This window comes from Sinocyclocheilus anshuiensis, unplaced genomic scaffold, assembly GCF_001515605.1.
Source record: "Sinocyclocheilus anshuiensis isolate Anshui unplaced genomic scaffold, SAMN03320099.WGS_v1.1 scaffold86, whole genome shotgun sequence".
Taxonomy (NCBI): Eukaryota; Metazoa; Chordata; class Actinopteri; order Cypriniformes; family Cyprinidae; genus Sinocyclocheilus; species Sinocyclocheilus anshuiensis.
In genome coordinates, this window is record NW_015547662.1 from 260,340 (window position 1) to 281,345 (window position 21,006).

The 21,006-nt window shown below is 38.1% G+C and overlaps 1 protein-coding gene across 15 annotated transcripts in view; it reads left to right on the top strand.

The window, feature by feature from the left end:
- The window catches only part of LOC107702307 (ankyrin-2-like), a 65,811-nt gene that overhangs the window by 26,482 nt on the left and 18,323 nt on the right, over positions 1-21,006 (top strand). For 4 of the 15 annotated variants that reach the window (XM_016504567.1, XM_016504566.1, XM_016504580.1 and 1 more), the window contains exons 5-31: positions 17-142; positions 558-743; positions 2,599-2,622; positions 3,061-3,069; positions 3,608-3,706; positions 4,358-4,456; positions 5,334-5,432; positions 5,731-5,928; positions 6,013-6,111; positions 6,929-7,027; positions 11,532-11,630; positions 11,749-11,946; positions 12,719-12,817; positions 12,928-13,026; positions 13,120-13,317; positions 13,735-13,833; positions 13,947-14,045; positions 14,450-14,548; positions 14,629-14,727; positions 14,826-14,898; positions 16,242-16,365; positions 16,617-16,701; positions 16,841-16,944; positions 17,575-17,610; positions 18,938-19,162; positions 19,788-19,886; positions 20,307-20,461. In XM_016504567.1, the coding sequence (XP_016360053.1) occupies positions 17-142; positions 558-743; positions 2,599-2,622; positions 3,061-3,069; positions 3,608-3,706; positions 4,358-4,456; positions 5,334-5,432; positions 5,731-5,928; positions 6,013-6,111; positions 6,929-7,027; positions 11,532-11,630; positions 11,749-11,946; positions 12,719-12,817; positions 12,928-13,026; positions 13,120-13,317; positions 13,735-13,833; positions 13,947-14,045; positions 14,450-14,548; positions 14,629-14,727; positions 14,826-14,898; positions 16,242-16,365; positions 16,617-16,701; positions 16,841-16,944; positions 17,575-17,610; positions 18,938-19,162; positions 19,788-19,886; positions 20,307-20,461 (3,028 nt within the window). The remainder of the gene's footprint in view (positions 1-16; positions 143-557; positions 744-2,598; positions 2,623-3,060; positions 3,070-3,607; positions 3,707-4,357; positions 4,457-5,333; positions 5,433-5,730; positions 5,929-6,012; positions 6,112-6,928; positions 7,028-11,531; positions 11,631-11,748; positions 11,947-12,718; positions 12,818-12,927; positions 13,027-13,119; positions 13,318-13,734; positions 13,834-13,946; positions 14,046-14,449; positions 14,549-14,628; positions 14,728-14,825; positions 14,899-16,241; positions 16,366-16,616; positions 16,702-16,840; positions 16,945-17,574; positions 17,611-18,937; positions 19,163-19,787; positions 19,887-20,306; positions 20,462-21,006) is intronic. The other 11 variants (XM_016504570.1, XM_016504577.1, XM_016504573.1 and 8 more) reach the window with 11 other exon arrangements.

Sequence of the window (21,006 nt, forward strand, 5' to 3'; positions counted from 1 at the left end):
TATAATTATAATTTAGCTTTACGGTGCCGGTATGTTACTACAGAATGGCTTCACTCCACTTTATATGGCTGCTCAAGAGAATCACCTGGATGTTGTGCGATATCTTCTGGAGAATGGTGGAAACCAGAGTATTGCCACAGAGGTTTGTGATTGCGAGAGTTGTGTGTGTGTCTTTCCATTCTTTGCAACATGCCCATACAAGTACCTGCTAAAAAGAGGAGAGTGTTTACACATTTCCATAGACTGTGGTTTTTATGACTTGCTTCTGAAGTGAAATCTTAAATCTTGAATGACTTGAAATCATGAATCCAAGTATATCCGATAAGTATATCCAATAATCAAAATCATCAGACGGTTGAAGGTTTTACATGATTTCTAGCTGGTCTAAACTCTTCATTATCTGGTCCAAGCTGGTCTAGATGGTTGCTCAGCTGGACTTCCAACCCCTGGACCTAGTTTTGACCTGCATATTGGTCAACTTGTTAATGGCCTTTGTATCTGAACAAAGAGATGGTTCTGTTGGTTTATCTTTGCCGGTCTATTGCTTGTGTTTGTAGGATGGTTTTACTCCTTTGGCCATTGCTCTGCAGCAGGGTCATAATCAGGTGGTCTCTCTGCTCCTGGAACATGACACAAAAGGTAAAGTCCGCCTGCCTGCGCTCCACATCGCTGCCCGCAAGGATGACACCAAGTCAGCTGCTTTGCTGCTCCAGAACGACCATAATGCTGATGTCCAGTCCAAGGTGAGAGAGTGGGATTTAATTTTAATGCTTTTTCAAAACTGGATGTTCACCATGATAATACTATTTATGGACATTGAAAATGTACTCATGCTCAGGCCATCCAAGATGTAATTGAGTTTGTTTCTTCATTTGGAGAAATTTAGCATTACTTGCTCACCAATGGATCATCTTCAGTGAATGGGTGCCGTCAGAATGAGATTTCAAACAGATGATAAAAGCATCATAATGATCCTTAAAGGGGTCATATGATGTTGCAAAAAAGAACATTATTTTGTGTATTCGGTGTAATGAAATGTGTTTATGCGGTTTAAGGTAAAAAAAACACATTATTTTCAACTTACTGTACATTATTATTTCTCCTCTATGCCCCGCCTTTCTGAAATGCGTCGATTTTTACAAAGCTCATCGGTCTGAAAAGCGAGCTATCCAGTGCGTTGTGATTGGCCGAATACCTCAAGCGTGTGACGGAAATGTTACGCACCTACCATACTGTGATGATGCCCTGTCCGACCGGAGAGACGAAACAAAAACATTAAAACCCTTTTATAAACGAGGCGTTTGTTGCATCCAGTGGGGACATAATTACGGATTATAATGACTTATACTGTCTTTTTACGCGTTGCATCGCGCCGCGTAAACATAAAACCATGTCTGCATTTGTGATCGGAGAAATGACAAACAACAAGCGCTACTCTACACTGCTCAAAACTCGCGTTTGAATCATCAGTGGCAAATCCTTTAAATATGAAAACGTACTTACAGTCTGTGAGTCAGAACAGCCGGCATTGTAGTCTACTCTCTCAGGATCAGGAAACAGTCCTCCATAAAATGTGCTGCACACATCTGAATATTTGGGTTGAACTGTTCTGGAACAGTGTTGTAAATACAACTTAACCATTGATTTCTAGTCGTGTCCTCTTTTGGAAGGCCAAACAAAGTAGTTTCGCTTTCACAACGAAACGCACAGTGTCACGGTGGGCTTGAGTGAGCGGAGGCGGGCGGGCTTGAGTGAGCGGAGGCTGGAGGGCTAGAGTGAGCAGCGGCGGGCGGACTTGAGTGAGGAACAGCCGGCGGGCTTGAGAACGGCGCGGCCGGCGGGCTTGTGCAACCACATGTGACGACCCCGGGCTTTCACCGTGGACGAAGCGGATATCGTCCTCTTTTGGAAGGCCAAACAAAGTAGTTTCGCTTTCACAACGAAAGACAGTGTCTCCACGGCATGGCGGCGGCAGACTTTAGTCTTTGCAACTTTACAGATCTTCTTTATGCACCAAGAGCTTGTAACACTTCAAAGAGAAAGGAAACATTTAAATCGCATCATATGACCCCTTTAAGTAATCCACACGACACACTCTCTGAATCAGGAGAGAAATATACACATATGAAACACTGTGTTTACAAGCGAAAAAAGTCCAAAACAAATATGTTGGTGAATATGATGTGAGAGGACAACATGGGATGGACTTTTTCACAGGAGGAAGTGTTATTATTTATGAATTATGGACTGGTATTTTGGCCTGAAGTGACCGTTTAAAGTTTTTATCAGCTGTTTAGACTCTCATTTTGACGGCACCCATTCACTGCAGAGGATCCATTGAAGAGCATGTGATGTAATGCTAAATTTCTCAAAATCTGTTCTGATGCATAAACAAACTCATCTACATGGATGGCCTGAGGGTGAATACATTTTCAGCACATTTTCTAAAATTAAAATTTTAATATAAAAAATACTTCTCACTTCACTGAATTATATGTGTGCTTTTGGAATTATTCATTTTAAGATAAAAATGTTACAAAAAAAAAAAAAGTCATATTAATGAAAATGCCATACTTTCTTCCTCATGTGCAACTCCAGATGATGGTCAACAGGACAACAGAGGTATTAAGATTCTCAGCAGAATCCTGCATTCGTCTCGGCTCTTGTAAAGCCTAATGCGCTACTTAACACTGAATTTTTCTTTGACAGTGCATGGAAAGAGTAGAGTCTTGTCCTTTTAAATGGCATAGTGCATGACACATTGTTGTTTTTATTTTAGTAGCAGCACCCTGTTTCCTCAAAAGGTTTTTGGGTGTTTCTAGCTCATCAACACGTTTTTATGCTCCTTTATTTCAATGAACGTTTTGAGCAGGAATTAGGGTTCATTATATTGTTTAAACACCACTTATGATTTAACTAACAAACTAAACAGACGTTTAACTCTTAATTGTGCATGTGGACTCATACTGTCACTCTCACTATCTGTGTAGAAGTCTCTCAGTCACATTTTGCTGCACCTTTTTGTTAATTCTGTTTTTTAAATTGCACCATGTCTGTCAGAATGGAAAGGTAAGAAAAAATGGCTCCATCAAACGAACGAGTAAGACAGACAATGCCAATTTCCTATCTATTCTTTCATCTTTAGCAATATGTAGTGAGTAGTTGCTGAATAACATTTGTTTGTTCGGATATTTTGTTCATCATCTTTTTTTCCTTTCATTGTCACTGAGAAACTACTCATCTCTCTCATGAAAACTCATATGACACTGGGAATGTGCTCATATATTATTACAATTCTAATCTTTCCGTTTCTTATTTCATCCAAGTTTCGTTTCTTTTCCTTCACTCCAGTGCATGGTATGGTTGGATGGATCCACTGGTAGCAGATGAGAATCCAGGCGTTTTGTTGACTTTTTATTTTTTCTTTCTTTTAAGGTTTTGCACAAATGTGATGATTCATGGGAATGCTGCATGGTAGATCATGAATGATGGACATTTTAAATCAGTTAGAAGACCAGCACAGACATTTACCTTCATTCTGTTTTCCTCTTTCCTCTTCTTTGTTCTATCCCTTCTTTTATCCCAATACTGTACTTTACTCTAACAGAGTGGCTTCACTCCTCTGCATATTGCTGCTCACTACGGTAATGTTAATGTGGCCACGCTGCTGCTCAACAGAGGGGCTGCTGTAGACTTCACAGCCAGGGTATGATCATATACTGCTAAAACCTTTAAAAAGCGGCAACTTCAACTGACAAATATAGCGTGTTTAGTAGTAAGCCATCTAAATCAGTGGTTCTCAACTTTTTGATTTAAAGGCCTCCCTTGTCCAACACAATAATCAAAGCCCTCCCCCAGTATAGGCTAAGACATTGTCTATTTTTTCTGCTGCAATTATGAACTGCTTGTCATCCTGCGGCCCCCTTGGAAGGTGGCTGAGGCCCCCTAGTGGGCGCCAACCCCCTGGTTGAGAACCACTGCTCTAAATCAATGCTTTCTGTAAGGAACAGATTCACTTATTCACTGAAATTATACAATTATCATTTTTGGGTAAACTATCTTACTTACGGGAATAGTTTCGAGGTGTATGCTTTCTTTTCTTTCATTTCTCCACAGTTAAAACACTGTTGCAGTTTATCTAATGAATTATTGTTTAGTATAATGTATGAATTTCATATACTGTACTATCTGATTTCATATATATACTGTATATATATTAATCAAATACTTGCAGTTCATCTTTTAAATTCTCATGATTTCAGCAGACAGTGTCTCTGGTTTATTTGGTTTATTTCAATAACTATATTTTCAAATATGAATATTTAGTCTTTACTAAAGGATGCATTGTTTTGTTTAGAATGGTATAACCCCTCTTCATGTGGCTTCCAAACGAGGAAATACAAACATGATTGCTCTGCTGCTAGATAGGGGGTCTCAGATTGACGCCAAGACCAGGGTGAGTATCAATTATTATAATAAAATAATAATAATAAACTTTATTTATATAGAAGCACCTTTCAGACATAACATGCAGTTCAAAGTGCTTTACATAATCAAAAATTGCATCAACAAATATCAAATTCGACATCTAATTATAAAATAAAGAACAAATACATCAAACCTATAATGAATTAAATATAGCGCATCTAATATAATAAAAAATATAGTATAAAATACTAAAACATAATAGAAAGATAATTTATTACAAATAGTCCCTAGCACACACCAAAATAAAAATATTTGTTTTTAACATTCTTTTACAAATACTTCCCTGATATTAGATGGTAGTGTAATCCACAATTTTGGAGCATAATTTACAAAAGCCGCATCACAGATTTTCTTTTGTCTATTGCTGAGATTGCGGTAATCATGGCTATTTGAGAGAAAAGCATGAATTAGTGTTTCTGCATCTTTCAGATTTAAAAAAGGTCAAAGTTTAGCTATGTTATCATTACCATTATTTCATTTTTTCATCTTATTAATATGTGAATTAAAACTAAAATCAAAAATCAAATAGTACCATCAAAATGCAGTAAAACAAGCGCCCTCTAGTGCCTGTACTGTTAACATCAGTTCAGAGAAAAATTTATTCTACTGTATGTACTTGAATGTATGAAATTAATAATGATAAAGTAGCTTTTTTTGTGAGCCATACATCATGACTGTTTAGACTGTTTAAGGTGTCTTCTTTTGAAAAACTTAGAAACGATAGGTATTTTACTATGTTTTCATGTGCTTTGCCTGAGTTTTTCATAATGCATTAAGTATGTACATTTATATACGTGTCTTCATATATGCTGTTTGTCTCTATTTATCTCCTCTCTGTTGAACAGGATGGACTGACACCACTGCACTGTGCAGCCAGAAGTGGACATGACACTGCAGTGGAACTACTGCTTGAAAGAGGAGCTCCCATACTGGCACGGACCAAGGTACATGAAACTAATGGTTCCATGTTTGTTTATATTTTTTAATTAGTCTCCTCTACTCACCAAGGCTGCATTTATTTGAAAATTTGAAATATAAAAATGCATTAAAATTAGTCTCCTATACTCACCAAGGCTGCATTTATTTGAATTTTTTACATATAAAAAGCTATAAAAGAGTAATATTTGTAATAAATATTGTTAAAATCATTATTACATTGTTATTATTACTTTTTGATCTAAAGCTGATCTGTATTTTTTCCTCTCTCATTCTCTGTATTTCAACATTCACATGCACACACAGAACGGCCTGTCCCCGCTGCACATGTCTGCTCAAGGTGATCACGTCGAGTGTGTGAAGCACCTGCTGCAACACAAGGCACCGGTTGATGATGTCACACTGGACTACCTGACCGCCCTTCATGTTGCCGCCCACTGTGGTCACTACAGAGTCACAAAATTACTGCTGGATAAAAAAGCGAATCCTAATGCCAGAGCACTGGTAATTCTTTGCCTTTAAAAAAAAGTCAAATGAATGTGCACCAATGTAAATGAGCATTACTAATGTATTTATTGTGTCTGTCAGAATGGCTTCACTCCTCTGCATATTGCCTGTAAGAAGAACAGAGTAAAAGTCATGGAACTGCTGGTTAAATACGGAGCCTCAATTCAAGCCATCACTGAAGTGAGAGTCCTAGAATTCTGTGACTGAGACTTATTGAAATATTGTATACTATTTAGGATAATAATATCCGATTTAGCATATTTTATTATCTTGAATTATTTCGAGTTTAATTAAACTTTGTAGAGTTTAATTATTGCTGTAGCTCAAACAGTAGAGCATGACAGTGGTTTTGATTCTGAAGGAATGCATACTGATAAAATGTCCACACTGAATGCAGTTTTAGCCGCGTTGGATAAAAGCATCTGCCAAATGTCTAAATGTAATGTGAATGAAAGTGGCTTCTCTTGTTGACTGCTGACTCAACTGCTACTTGCTTATTTTGTTAGTATTTTAGCTCTTATAACACTAACTACATTAACATGCTCCCAAATAATCTGTTTATAATCTAAATGATGGCTCAGTCGGACTGAAAAGTCTTCATGTAAATACCTCATTGATCTGATTGAGCTTGATCCGAAGGAACTTTGGATCAGATGGAAAGGGGTGGTGTAGATCTGAAATAATCAGATTAAGAGGGAAAAAAATTAAACATGTAAATGCTTGAATCTGACTAATGTAAAGATTAGATTGAATATTTAAGATAGGACTGAATAATTACTATATATTTGCTAAAAAAAAGATTTTATTTGCTAAAAAAGTCTTTTTAGATATGCATGTGCTGAAATTTTGTTTATGTAATTGAATATGTCAATTGAACTGCAACGTTTAGGTTTCGTATAAACCGAACTTTCAGAATCTGAAATTGTATTGAATTCATTCCTACTGACGAAAATGAGTGCAAGTTAGCATAACTACTCTGTCTTCTCTTTCTCTCTAGTCCGGCCTGACCCCAGTCCATGTTTCAGCATTTATGGGACACCTGAATATCGTTCTCCTACTGCTACAGAATGGAGCCTCACCTGATGTCTGTAATATTGTGAGTAAATAATCATCATGATGGACATGATTTGTATCACATTTAAATAAATGTCTTAAGATTTGTAGTCGGAGTGTGTGATATTGACAAAGAATGAATCCCAAATCTTTTTAATATTCTTTATGTTCTGTGCGTTGGTTAATTCATAGCAGGGACACAAATGAACTTTTCATATAATGGGTGTTATTTGACCGCCTAAATTGATTTACAGGAGCATTTTTACCTTTATAAGGAAATTTTTTGTCTAACCTTATTAAATTGGGTCATCTTTTATGTCACATTCTTATTTATTTAGTCAATAAATTCAGTTATATTAATACTACATTATAGAGCAGTTACCAATCAAATTAAATCAATATCAACAATTTATTTATTTATTTTGTACTGCAGAGATGACACCGAATACAGAGCTGCATTTGATGTGGCATGTATTCAAATCAGAGGTGTCATAAATGTATTTACAATTACATCTCCAATTACAATTGCATAAATAATACGACAAGATTGTTTTTAAAAGTAAAATTGTGAATATTGAAATATTAAATAATTTAATAAATGAAATAATATACAGTATATGAACAATTTGTAAAAAAAAAAAAAAAAACGATTCATTCAGTAATGTGTCAATTCACTTTTGTGTTGCTCAGAGAAATTGACCGGCTCTTCTGTGGCGTTGTTTTGTAACTATTTTCACTGCCATTTTAACCGCATTCTAATAGGCTACTGTCACAGTCTTGTCATTGTCTTAGGCCATGTCCACACGTACACGGTATTTTTTATAAACTGAGTTTTTCCTTCTTCCGTTTTTAAAAAAATCTCTGTCCACATGAAAACGCAAATGCATGCTATGAAGCACTGTCAAGAACATGCCAAGCCAACAGGTGGCGATATAATCTCAACTGTAAAGCCATGTTGGCCAATCAGAAGCCTGAAAAAGTTTCCAGTAGGCGGAGATAACAGCGCATGCTCTGACGTCACAAGCCAAAAACTCCGGTTTCGCTGTAGACACGATAACACTGCATCCGGAGTTTTTGAAAATCTTCACCCTGGCAGGAGTTTTCAAAAATGTTCGGTTTCAGCGACCTGGTGCTGCGTTTGCGTGTGGACGAACTAGAAAAAGCTGCGGTTTTGAAAATAACCGCGTTCGTGTGGATAGGGCCTTAGTCTTCCCTGTTTGACCTAGTGTTCCAGCATTTGTCTGATTAGTTATCTCTCTCATCTGTCATTGTTAATTATCTCGTTAGTCCTCCTTCTTATTTAAACCCTGTGTTTGCTCCCAGTGTTTGTCCGGTCTCGTCTGTGTTTATTGTGGATAACGTGGATTGTACCCTGTTTGTTGTTTTATTAAATATTATTAAACTCTTCTTTTTCATCTTTATTGGATTGTTACATGTACCGCTTGTGACAGAAGACCAGACCAACACAGCGGCATTTTTTTTAGTTTTTTGTATTGGGTGTTTTTTGTTGTTTTTGGCACAATGTATGATCTTACTGTCCTCATCCTCCTGCTGTAGCAGGGGAAGCACTCTCTCGAGGACCACACAAGAGACTTTTTGGACCTTGCCAACCGAACACACTACCCAGATAACTGCCTCACCACGTTCTACCATGTGGGACTAAACACTGCCGTTAAGGCAAAGTTGTCCGGGGGCGATGACAGCAAGCGTGACAGCTAGCTGCCTATGTGGAGTGGGTGCTGGTAAATTACAACTTGCCACTGACTCCCTGCTACGCAGATGAGGAACTCACCAGCCCCACTCCTGAGCCAGAACCCAGCCAACCATTATCCCAGCGCAGCACCGAGCGTGAGCACGAGCCCACTGCGACCGAAGAGCCTGAGGAAACAGAGCCAATCATCGCCCTGGAACCCGAGCCCGCCTATAAGTCTGACTAGGTGTGCAAGCCGGCCACAACATCGGAGCTATTCTGAGTATTCGTGGAAGATGAGGGCAGAGAGAAAAGCCCCACCCACATCTCCACCGCTGAGGGTAAGCTGCAGCTGGTTTCTGTGAATTCTCTTTCCTATTCTTCGTCCCTGTCCAGTCTTGCGCCTTTTGACCTCTCACTGGTTCCGCCCAGCACCAAGCCTTCTGCCTTCTCACTGGTTCAGTCCTGCACTGAATTCTCTGAGTCTCTTAAACTCCCACCCATCCTCCCTATCTCACCTCCTCCTTGTAGTATCTGGTTTTCAGTTCCTGTCCTATCACCTGTCTGTCTTTCTGTTAACTCTATGCCAGCTGCAGCTTATGCCATTACTATTAGCCTCAAGATCATCTACATTTATTTGGGACTGTCCTGCTGTTGTCATTTATGGACCTCATCACTACTTCTGTACAGCACTTCATCTAGAACCTGCCCATCTCCATCTCTCATCGCAGCCAAGCACTCACTCTCTGCTCCTCTGCTGTCAGTCATCCCTGATGCACACCCTCAGCCTGCATCTGCCTATGTAGGTCCACATCGGGGCTTCATTCCATCAGCTCCGCCTTGGTGTGAGGTTGCCCTGTCTCCACCTCTGGATCCATGACTGCACCTTGGTCCTTCGACCCATCGGCTCCGCCTTGGCTCCTAGCTCCCTTGTCTCCACCATGGCCCGTCATCCCACCGGCTCTACCAGTCTCCCTCCTCCATCCGAGTCCACCTTAGTCAGTCGTTGACCATCCATTGCCTTGGGACTGCCTTCACTCCTCTGGCTTCCCTCGTCACTCTGTCACTTCTGTCTCTGTCAGGCTCCTCCTTCCCTCTGGCTCCGCCTTCGTCCTTGGTTGCTCCGGCTCCACCGCTGTCTTCCGGATCCCAGCCTCCACCTCGGTCGCTGGAGCCTGCTGCTCTGCTTTGGCCCTCTGGATCCTCTGTCACCCATGCTGAGCGTCTGCTCGGTTCCACCTGGGTCACCATCGCTTCCGGCCTCGTCGCAGGAGCTCGCATCCCAGGATCCTCCGCCCAGGCGTCATCCATGGCTCCTCCCTCCTGTGTCTACACCAGGAGCCTTCACCTTGGCTGGGTTCTGTTTGCCATCTCGCCTCCTCCTGCTCCCAGCTCCTCCATGGCTCATCCCTCCATCATCACCTCCTTTGTCTTCTTCTGTCTGCCACCTCCTGGTCATCTGGCCACCTCCAGATTCTCCTCCTGCCTGTCTGCCATCCCCTCTTCGTCTCCACGGCGCAAGGTCGCACCTTCCGGGAGAGGGCGTTCTGTCACAGTCTTGTCATTGTCTTAGTCTTCCCTGATTGACCTAATTTTCCCTCATGTGTCCGATTAGTTATCTCTTTCACCTTTGTTACATTGTTAATTATCTTGTTAGTCCTCAGTCCTATTTAAACTCTGTGTTTGCTCCCAGTGTTTGTCCAGTCTCGTCTATGTTTAATGTGGATAACGTTGATTGTACCCTGATCGTTGGCTTATTAAATATTATTGAACTCGTCTTCTTTGTCTTTATTGGATTGTTACACGCATCACGTGTGACAGCTACATCACACAGCGTGGTTTTGCATAGAGCCCTCACAGGCCTCAAATCTAGGCCCTAGCCCGGCCCTTATCTGACAGCTTATCAGAATTCTGGGCCCTAGTCTGAATGAAGCCTGTGTCTTTCTCTCTCTCTCTCTCTCTCTCTCTCTTCCTCATTACACAACTGCTGTTGCAGCCATTAAAAGTTCATTTTTGTTTTTAATGCCAAAGTGCTTATTCTTTTTGTTTCTTAAGTTAATTTAGAAAAATTGTTTGGAACATTTTTTGTTTGTTAAATTCGTGTTTTTGTTTTTTAAAGTGACGACCAAGTGGCCAGCGGCCGACAGAGTTTACCACATGTTTGATCAATTTAGCCTTCTTAAATCAACACGACTTGCCTAAAATAAAAGCTATAGATATAAAACACGCATATCACAATGTTAGTTTAAACGTTTAACCTAGATAAATGTGCGCTGTTAGGCACATATCCAAGTGTTTGTGCGACGAGTGGAAACTAAAGTGCACTTTGCAGGACATGGAGGCGCCGGCGCGATCACTTGCATGCATTTTTTTCGTAATAACTGTAGAAACAACTTAAAATACGCCATATTTGCTAATACAGATAAGAGTAATACATCATTAGGAGCTGTACAGGGTATACTTTTATTTGTGTGCACTCACAATATCAACAAAATGTTTTTTTTTTTTTAAATAAAGAAAACAAACAGGATGTGTTTTCTGCCATCTCGGTCTCCTTGAACAGGAGCGCTTCGCAAAAATGAACTGAAACTCAGCAAATACTTGCCTCACAGACACAATATATCTATAGAAAACTTTAAATGACTACTTTAAAACAAAATAATTCATATATATATATATATATATATATATATATATATATATCTCACACCCCTATTTTCAGAGCCATGGCTTAGCCTGCTTATGCTGTACAGTTTTTGATATCATTTCCTATCCTTTCTACTCTCTCCTAAAAAACTAGTCTAAAAGGCCTACTTAGCAGTGCATTTCATGTAGTACTGATTGTGTTTGTTTTCAGCGTGGTGAGACGGCATTGCACATGGCTGCAAGGGCAGGACAGATGGAGGTGGTGCGATGTTTGCTAAGGAACGGCGCTCTGGTGGATGCTATGGCCAGAGTCAGTCAATAAAAACACTTCCTGAATAAAGCGAAAATACAGATATTAATGCCTACAAGTAGAGCTTTAAAAATACTATATCTGCATTTCTCTCCTTCTTTCTCTCTCTTGCCTCCAGGAGGACCAGACACCCCTTCACATTGCATCTCGTCTGGGTCAGACAGAGATTGTGCAGTTGTTACTGCAGCACATGGCTTACCCTGACGCTTCCACCACTAATGGATACACACCTCTGCACATCTCCGCTCGTGAAGGTCAGGTGGAGACAGCTACAGTGCTTCTGGAGGCCGGAGCATCTCACTCACTCACCACTAAGGTGGGACTGCAGGGATATCTGTGAAAGAGATATCAGATATTTTAATAACCATATTACTTTATACTGAGCCCCTCACATGAGATGCAGACAAAACTATATACAGTATATATATATATATATATATCTTGTCTACAAATAAACAATTCGTTCCCATGACTTATGGATTAGTTCCCTCATTTTAGTTAAATCATGGCCACGAAATAAGAATTTGTACCTTAATTTTAATAAATCGTGGCCACTTTGTACTGTTTCATTCCCTCGTTTTAATGAAAACAAAACAAAAAAAATCTTAATTCATGGCCACCATTTAACTAAAAAGACGATGTGTATATTTTTTCCCCCTGCATGTCATGTGCTGGGCTCTGTAATATTACATATTCATTACTGTTTGGGGTCAGTACAATTTTTTAATGATTCTCTTACGCTCAACAAGGCTGCATTTATTTGTTCAAAAATGTAAAAATGCTAATATTTTGTAATATTAATACAATTTAAAATAACTAATTTCTGTTTTTATATATTTTAAAATGTAATTTATTCATGTGATGGCAAAGCTATTTTCAGCAGCCATTACTCCAGTCTTCACTGTCTCATGATCCTTCAGAAATCATTCTATTTATTTAAAATAGCAATCTTTTGATCAGTTTAGTGTGTCCTTGCTGAATAAAAGTATTTATTTCTTTAAAACAATAAAATCTTACTGACTTTTTTTGAGCAGCAGTGTATGTATTTGTCTATATTTAACTAACCCTAAATATCCTTCCCTTAACAGAAAGGCTTCACTCCCCTACATGTTGCTGCTAAGTATGGAAGCCTGGATGTGGCAAAACTCCTCCTACAGCGGAGAGCACTTCTTGATGACACTGGAAAGGTGAAAGTCAAAACTTTAATCACCTACTCATTTAATTAATTAATTATTTTTTTTGTAAATATATTTTCACTGTTTTCATATTTCTTTCTCTCTTTGGCTTTCTAAACAAGTACGGTCTCACACCTCTGCATGTAGCTGCTCACTATGATAACCAGCAGGTGGCGATGATGCTCTTGGATAAAGGGGCCTCACCTCACGCTACTGCTAAGGTGCAAATCCTAAACTGATTGCAAGATGTCTCTGCAGCCAGTAATATAACAAAAATGTATAACCTGAGGTTTTGTGTCTTTCTTCCTATGCAGAACGGCTATACACCTCTCCACATTGCGGCAAAGAAGAACCAGACTCAGATTGCCTCTGCGCTGCTTCAGTATGGAGCAGAGACCAATGCATTGACCAAACAGGGAGTGAGTCCTTTACACCTGGCATCTCAGGAGGGGCACACAGAGATGGCCTCCCTACTGCTGGAGAAGGGTGCACATGTCAATGCTGCCACTAAGGTAAGATCTAGAGCAGGAAGCCTACAGTATTTATCCTCAGTGTCAAGACAGATATTTACCATATTTTTGTCATCCAGACTGACTATTACAAATGTCAGGCGAAGCCCTTAGATGTAAAATATGTCCTTGAAGTACCTAAGAATTTAAGTTAATATTTCAAGAATTTAATGACACTCTCATGTCAGTTAATGGTGACATGACATACAAGTAAATAGATAAAATATAGATTTTTTTTTGTTTGTTTTATTTTGACTTTGTAGCTAGACTTTTAATGTGGACTCAAACTCTTTTAAGTTGTGATAGGTTTTCAGTCCACATTATAGCCACACTGACTTTTTAAAAAGAACCGTAAACCTAGTGAACATTGTGTTAGCAAATGCACATTAAATGCAATAGATGCATTTGTTTTTTTTTCAGAGTGGCCTTACACCGCTTCACCTCACTGCTCAGGAGGACAGAGTGCAGCTGGCTGAAATACTGGTCAAATACGATGCGAACATAGACCAGCAGACCAAAGTAAGCTTGAACCATAGTTTTTACCATGGTTATTTTGCTGTATTATTATTATTTTTAATAACATTTCAATATGTTACACTTCAGCCAATGTGAAATTTGCTTGTTTCTTGTAGTTGGGCTACACTCCTCTTATTGTTGCCTGTCACTATGGAAATGTCAAAATGGTTAATTTCCTTTTGCAAAATGGCGCTAATGTCAATGCAAAAACTAAGGTAAGAGTTTAATATATTTATTAAATTATATTCTTTCATTTTGTGACTTGGTAACTCAATTAATTATTACTTAACTATTATTTCATCATTTTGTGATTATGAGCTCTGTGGCCATGCATTTTGAGATTGTGATTGAGAAATATTACTGATATCTACGACTGACTGTAAATCTGTGCTATTATTTTAATGTATCAATTCATTAATTTATATACAATCAATAAAATCTTTTTAATTTTGTAAGCTGAATATTCTGTTTTGTAGCCTCTATCAGAATTACATGCTTTTAAATTTATGACACGCTTAGCATTCTGATTATTTATATGATAATTGTTATTTCAGTGCTGTTTGCCGTACTGATTTTTTTCTTTTTTTTTTTTTTTTTTTTTTAGAACGGTTACTTTCAGAACGGTTACATGCCACTTCACCAAGCTGCTCAGCAGGGAAATACACACATTATCAATGTCCTGCTGCAGCATGGAGCCAAGCCTAATGCCATCACCACGGTGAGCGACACACTCATACTCACAGAAATGATCATAATTCTGTGTCTTTCTCCTCTAACCTCACACTCTTTCTCTCTCAGAATGGGAACACAGCACTCTCTATTGCTAAGCGACTAGGGTACATCTCAGTGGTGGACACTCTGAAAGTTGTTACTGAGGAAACAATCACAACAACAACTGTACGAATCCATGCCTTTTTACATATTAAGAACTTTTGATGCATTCATAATCTATAGAGAATGTATGTTGAATGCATTGCTCATTTCATCTTTTGTAGACAGTGACAGAGAAACACAAGCTGAACGTTCCAGAGACAATGACAGAAGATCTGGATGTGTCTGATGAGGAGGGTAAGATACTGTGTTTTATTACCAACTTTTATTATGCATAATCAGGATTTCATATATCTATGTAAAAGCTGCTGTGCCTCTGTAGCCCAACATCAGATGCAGGAGGAGATTTTTACTGAAGTCTCTATGGAGATTGAAGGTATACAGGGTATAGATATAGAGTGAACTGAACTGGCCCTTTACTAACATTACACTTGGTACATTTGCCAAAAATCGTTCAGTTCATTTTATATCTATTCAAACGTGTGGTTTGCAGTTTGTGTGCTAACTGGAACGGGCATGATTATTGTGTGTAGAAAACTAAACTGTGGAAAACTAACTTTGTTCTTTGTTATTTGTGCTAATCTGGGGATGATTTTTAAAATCATAAAACTGAGAATACATGGTATCCTTAGGTCACTGAGCTTTTTTAATTCATATTACCTACATAATGGGTTAGCGGTGCTTGATATGGCTTAATGTATAATTGCAGTGCTATTGTTATGTTTAATATAGTTTTTTTTATTAATTTTAGTTTTTATGGGATAATTTGAAAATCTGTCTAAAACCTGAAAATTTATAATGAATGGTATTTGGTCTGAATTTTAAAAATATTTGCATTTATATTGGGTCAGAAAATGAGAGGTTACATAATACATTGTCCAAAGAAATAGAAATGAACGGCAAGTCATGATTTGGGGTCTTTATTAAACTACAGCCTATTCAATCTATCACTTAATTATTAAGGGACAGATTCACTGAACAGGGCAAATTAGCTTGAGACCACAATCCCATAAAAGCACCAATGTGAGTGGAAATTTCTGCGGGTGGTTTACTGGCCATGTGCAAATTAATGTATACAGACACACACTGATCATTTCCAATGACCAACGCAATCTACCAAGAGCAGTGCAAATTAGAATAGGGTTGAAAACAAGCATAACCGATGATAATCAGGTGCAGGGAATCTACTAACAACACATGTGCAAAATGGGTTAAGACATGCTTTTATTCAGGGTGTTAAATAACGCCACAAATACCAGTAAACTGACTACCGCAAACCTTAGTAAATCACCTCACATGATTCATTTAAATACTCTCCTCCCAAAAATTGTTGCATCTAAAAGGGAAACTCCTACAGATACATATGCAATAAGGTCAGCTGCAAAAATAACTGCATCCATGCATTTTTTGGTAATCTTTCATTGTGTCTTTTTAGTTAATCATAACAGTAGTTTTTAAATGCCAAAAGAGGGTTTGCGCTGGTGCAAGCTGTTAGTAAATCTGGCCATTTGATCAACCAGTACTCAGTTCACTAGTCTGTCAAACTGACAGTGTCAATCAATCAATGTGTGTATGAACAGGTGAGGACACCATGACAGGTGATGGAGGAGAGTACCTGAGAGCAGAGGACCTGAGAGAGCTTGGTGATGACTCTTTACCTGGACACTACCTGGATGGCATGAGCTACATCCACAACCTAGACCGGTAAAAAAGAAAAAAGAAAAATCCAAAGGCACATTTACCCACAGATAAACAAATATTTTAGTATTCAACAGGTATGTTAATTCCTGCTAAACAGCTCATTACTGTTAGCCCCGCCCTCCAGCTCACAATGTTGGTTGTAGTTTAGCTTTAAACATTTGTTGCCATTTTTAGGGGAATTTGGCTTTTACGAGTATAACAAGTACACACACATAATGCTGTCTTGTTCACCTGTTTGCACTGTTCTACTTCAGGTCCCATGAGACCCCCAGTCACCTTGCTTACAGGGGTGAAGGAATGCTGATTGAGGATATGATCACCAGCCACCAGATTAATAAGGTGAACTATGAACTATTTCACCTCATATGTACATCTAACATTTGGGTCAGTGTTGTTATCCGTGGTTTTCAGATCTTGATGGGTTCAACATGGGTTTTTATCTCATGATATATTGTAGTCTGATTATGTTGTTTGTTAGGTATCTGCATTCTCTCGAGAGCATGAGAAGGACTCATTTCGACTGAGCTGGGGTGCTGAACATCTGGATAATGTGGTGCTAACTAGCACTCTTCTGCAGTCAGGGTTAGTAGGTTTCACACACACACACACACACACACACACACACTCAAACAGACGTGAACACACACTTGCCTCCCCAAATCGTACATGCTAGTACATACTAAGGTGTTTATGCTCAAAGCTGGCATTGCATCAGATGCCACTATTGTAGAACATGAATGATAGCAGCTCAGTTTCCTCGTTCTTTCTTTCTTTCTTTCTTTCTTTCTTTCTTTCTTTCTTTCTTCCTTTTTCTTCCTTCTTTCTTTCTTTCTTTCTTTCTTTCTTTCTTTCTTTCTTCCTTCCTTCCTTTTTCTTTCTTTCTTTCTTTCTTTCTTTCTCTCTCTCTCTCTCTCTCCCTCGTTCTTTCAATGATAGCAGCTCAGTTTCCTCGTTCTTTCTTTCTTTCTTTCTTTCTTTCTTTCTTTCTTTCTTTCTTTCTTTCTTTCTTTCTTTCTTTCTTTCTTTCTTTCTTTCTTTCTTTCTTTCTTTCTTTCTTTCTTTCTTTCTTTCTTTCTTTCTTTCTTTCTTTCTTTCTTTCTTTCTTTCTTTCTTTCTTTGTTTCTTTCTTTCTTTCTTTCACTCACATCATCTCCCATCTCACTTGGCCTCTCTCTCTGCTGTTCGTGATTGTGTCTTTTGTTCTGCTTTTAGCCGATCTACCCCATGCCTTGACAATGACAACAGCAGGTGATCCTCCACTTCTCTTCCTTGTGGTCTTTTATTCCTCTCTTCATCTACATTTATTACATTAATGCATGCATTTATAACAACTGGCTGCTTTGAGCTTTTTAAATGAGCCTTTTTGTGCCTACTAAAATTTTAATAAGCATGTTTTCATGAACACAGTGAGTCACGTCTCAGTATTCATAGAGAACCCCATGAATAATATTCAGTATTATTCAGTATCTCTCACATGGGTGGTATGAAACTGGACACATTGTGTTTCTCAACTCCTACGGTATTTTTTTTATCTATTTATCTCTTAAGCATGTTCAACAGTTATCATTCTTCATTATCTAATTTCTCCAGAGATTATCTGTAGATTTTTTTTGGAGACTTTACAAGACATAAAGCAACATTTAAAATTACATTATTTTATACCATTTAAAAGTTTGGAGTCAGTCATTTCTTTCTTTTTTCTTTTTTTTAAAGAAATGTATTCTTTTATTCAGCAAAAATGCATGAAACTGATCAGAAGTCATTTATAATGTAACAAAAAAAAATACAATTAAATCAATCCTATAAAGTAATGTGTCATGGTTTCCTCAGAAATATTGAGCAGCACAATTGTTTTCAACATTGATAATAATAATAATAATAATAATAAATGTTTCTTAAGCAGCAGATCAGCATTATAGAATGATTTCTGAAGGATCATGTGACACTGAAGACTGGAATAATAATGCTGAAAATTCAGCTTTATCATCACAGGAATAAAATATTTTTTTATGTTTATTAAAATAGAAAATAGCTATTTTAAATTGTAAAAATATTTTTAGACATATTACTATATATATATTTATATATAGTATAAAAAAAAAAATTATATATATATTACTGTTTTGCTGTATTTTTTAAATATTTTGAAAAATCTTACTGACCACAAACTTTGGAATGATAATTGTACAACACATAATGGCAACACAATCAGATAAAAAAAGAGTGTTCAGGGTTTAACAGGGATTACAGAATTACAGAAGAAAACTATTGGAACCCGGAATATTTCGGGTGAAGTGTGTAATTTCGAATGGTATACCAAGGAGAATTGCATTTAATTGAATTAAAATTATTAACTGTTTACAAACATATGGAAGCCCACAGAACCTATAAAATAACCTCAGAAAAAGAGCCAGAAAATTAATATTGTATGGCCTAAGTGGCTTCTGTAAGTTTAGAAACAAGAATTTATGCACTTTATGTATTTATTACAGTATTTCATTTCGGTGTTTTTTTAATGAAGCTTTTAAGCATTGTGTTATGTGTTTCACTGTCACTTGCTGTTTTATGAAAACAGCTTCCTGGTCAGTTTCATGGTGGATGCCCGTGGCGGTGCCATGCGTGGATGTCGTCACAATGGACTGCGCATTATTGTGCCACCTAGAAAGTGCTCAGCACCTACACGGGTCACATGTCGTCTGGTGAAGAGGCACAGACTTGCCTCTATGCCCCCTATGGTGGAGGGAGAGGGGCTCGCAGGCAAGCTCATTGAAGTTGGACCCACCGGAGCCCAGTTTCTTGGGTAAGGGGGTGTCTAAATGTATGCTGTATCACCATGAGCATTTTTGTTTACCTTTGTGTATGGTGCAGTTATATGTTCTCTATTTTGTCTTGTCTTGACTGACAAAGCAGCGCAGTATGTCAACCTGTTTGATGTGTCCTAACCAGGAGCGATGTTACCAGTTTCCAGAGACAATCAGTTTGTTTGTCTATGCTGAAACAGCTGTCCGTGTAATCTCATGTAATGTAGTCTCAGCCAATAAAATGATGTTTGATGTTTATATTGTGAATTTTGGACCAATGAGATTCAGTGGATAGATTTTAGTTTAAGTTTTAGTAATTTTTTTTATGTGCTATTTAATTTTTTTTTAAATGAATTAACCAAAATTATTTTAAGAACAATAACAACACTGCTGGGCATGACGCTTCAGAAATAGAACCCAATGATCAAAAAAATGTCGCAGCTGGTTAGGACAAAAACTCATGGAAGAGCTTTTAGTGTTTGTCTCACCTGGTTAGGACACTCGTCATCTCAAGTTTTTAGGAATGACAACAGTATTCCTCTCTCACTAAATCTGAGTTCAGTAAATCAGGTTCACAGTGTGCCTTGTTTTTTACATCTTTTTTAATGGCTGCGATCGGAGCAGTAAACTCCACCTCCCAACAGCCCCTCCACCTCTTAATGAGGGTGAAAGTCTTGTCAGCAGAATTCTGCAGCTGGGTCCACCCGGGACCAAATTCCTCGGGTAGGAGAGATCCAAATATCCACTGGATACCGGTCACATATCCCCCTAATTCTTTTAAATACACCTCCATCTGTGTTATATCAGTAAGATATCATATCCTTTTTATTTTGTCCTTTTTTATAATTTCTTGAGTTTGTTTTTATCATTCCGAAACAGAGGTGTTCCATGAATTTACCTTTTCCTCCCTTGTTGACTTTTGGATAGCGTTTGATTTTAAATGAGTTATTTTCTTGTATTGGTCGTGTGCTATGCTGTATTTTGCATTATCTGTGGTTTTGTTTTCTCTCTTTTTCTACCTTGCTGCATGCTACATTTACCTCTTTTTATGTCCCCCACAGATGCGATATCCGTTTCTAAACAACCCTTACTTTGACAAATCTAAAGTGGTACATATGGCTGAAATAACACCCCCTTTTTCAGGCCTGTGATAGTGGAGATCCCCCACTTTGCTGCATTGCGTGGGACAGAGAGAGAGTTAGTGATTCTGCGCAGTGAGACAGGAGAGAGCTGGAGAGAACATCACTGTGAGCACACAGAAGAGGAGCTGAATCAGATACTCAATGGCATGGACGAGGGTGAGTGTGTCCCAAATACACAAAGAGGCATATGTTTAAATGATTTAACACACCTTGAATTTGCTGTTATACTCAAATCAACTTCAGCCAGTGGTGTGCCTCAAAAAAAGGGAAAAGCTATAGATAGACAGATATAACTGTAATCTGGTTTATAATGCTGTGAGCAAAACACATATACACTACCATTCAAAATTTTGGGGTCAGTAAGATTTTTGAAAGATCTCTTAAGCTCACCGAGGGCAAAACAGCAATTGAGAAATATCATTACAATTTTACAATTTCCTTCAGAAATAATTCTAATATGTTGATTTGGTGTTCAATGTTGAAAATAGTTGCTGCTTAATATTTTGTGGAAATCAAAATATTTGACTTCTGGATTAGATTGGAAGTGTACCAGAAGTGTATTCTGTGTGAGACAATATCACACAAACATAATCACCATTTAAATACACTTACTTGTATAGACCCTAAACAATTTAATTTAATACATGCTTTAAATCATATTCATAATTTTCCTCATCAACTCATTTTGAATAGGATAAAAA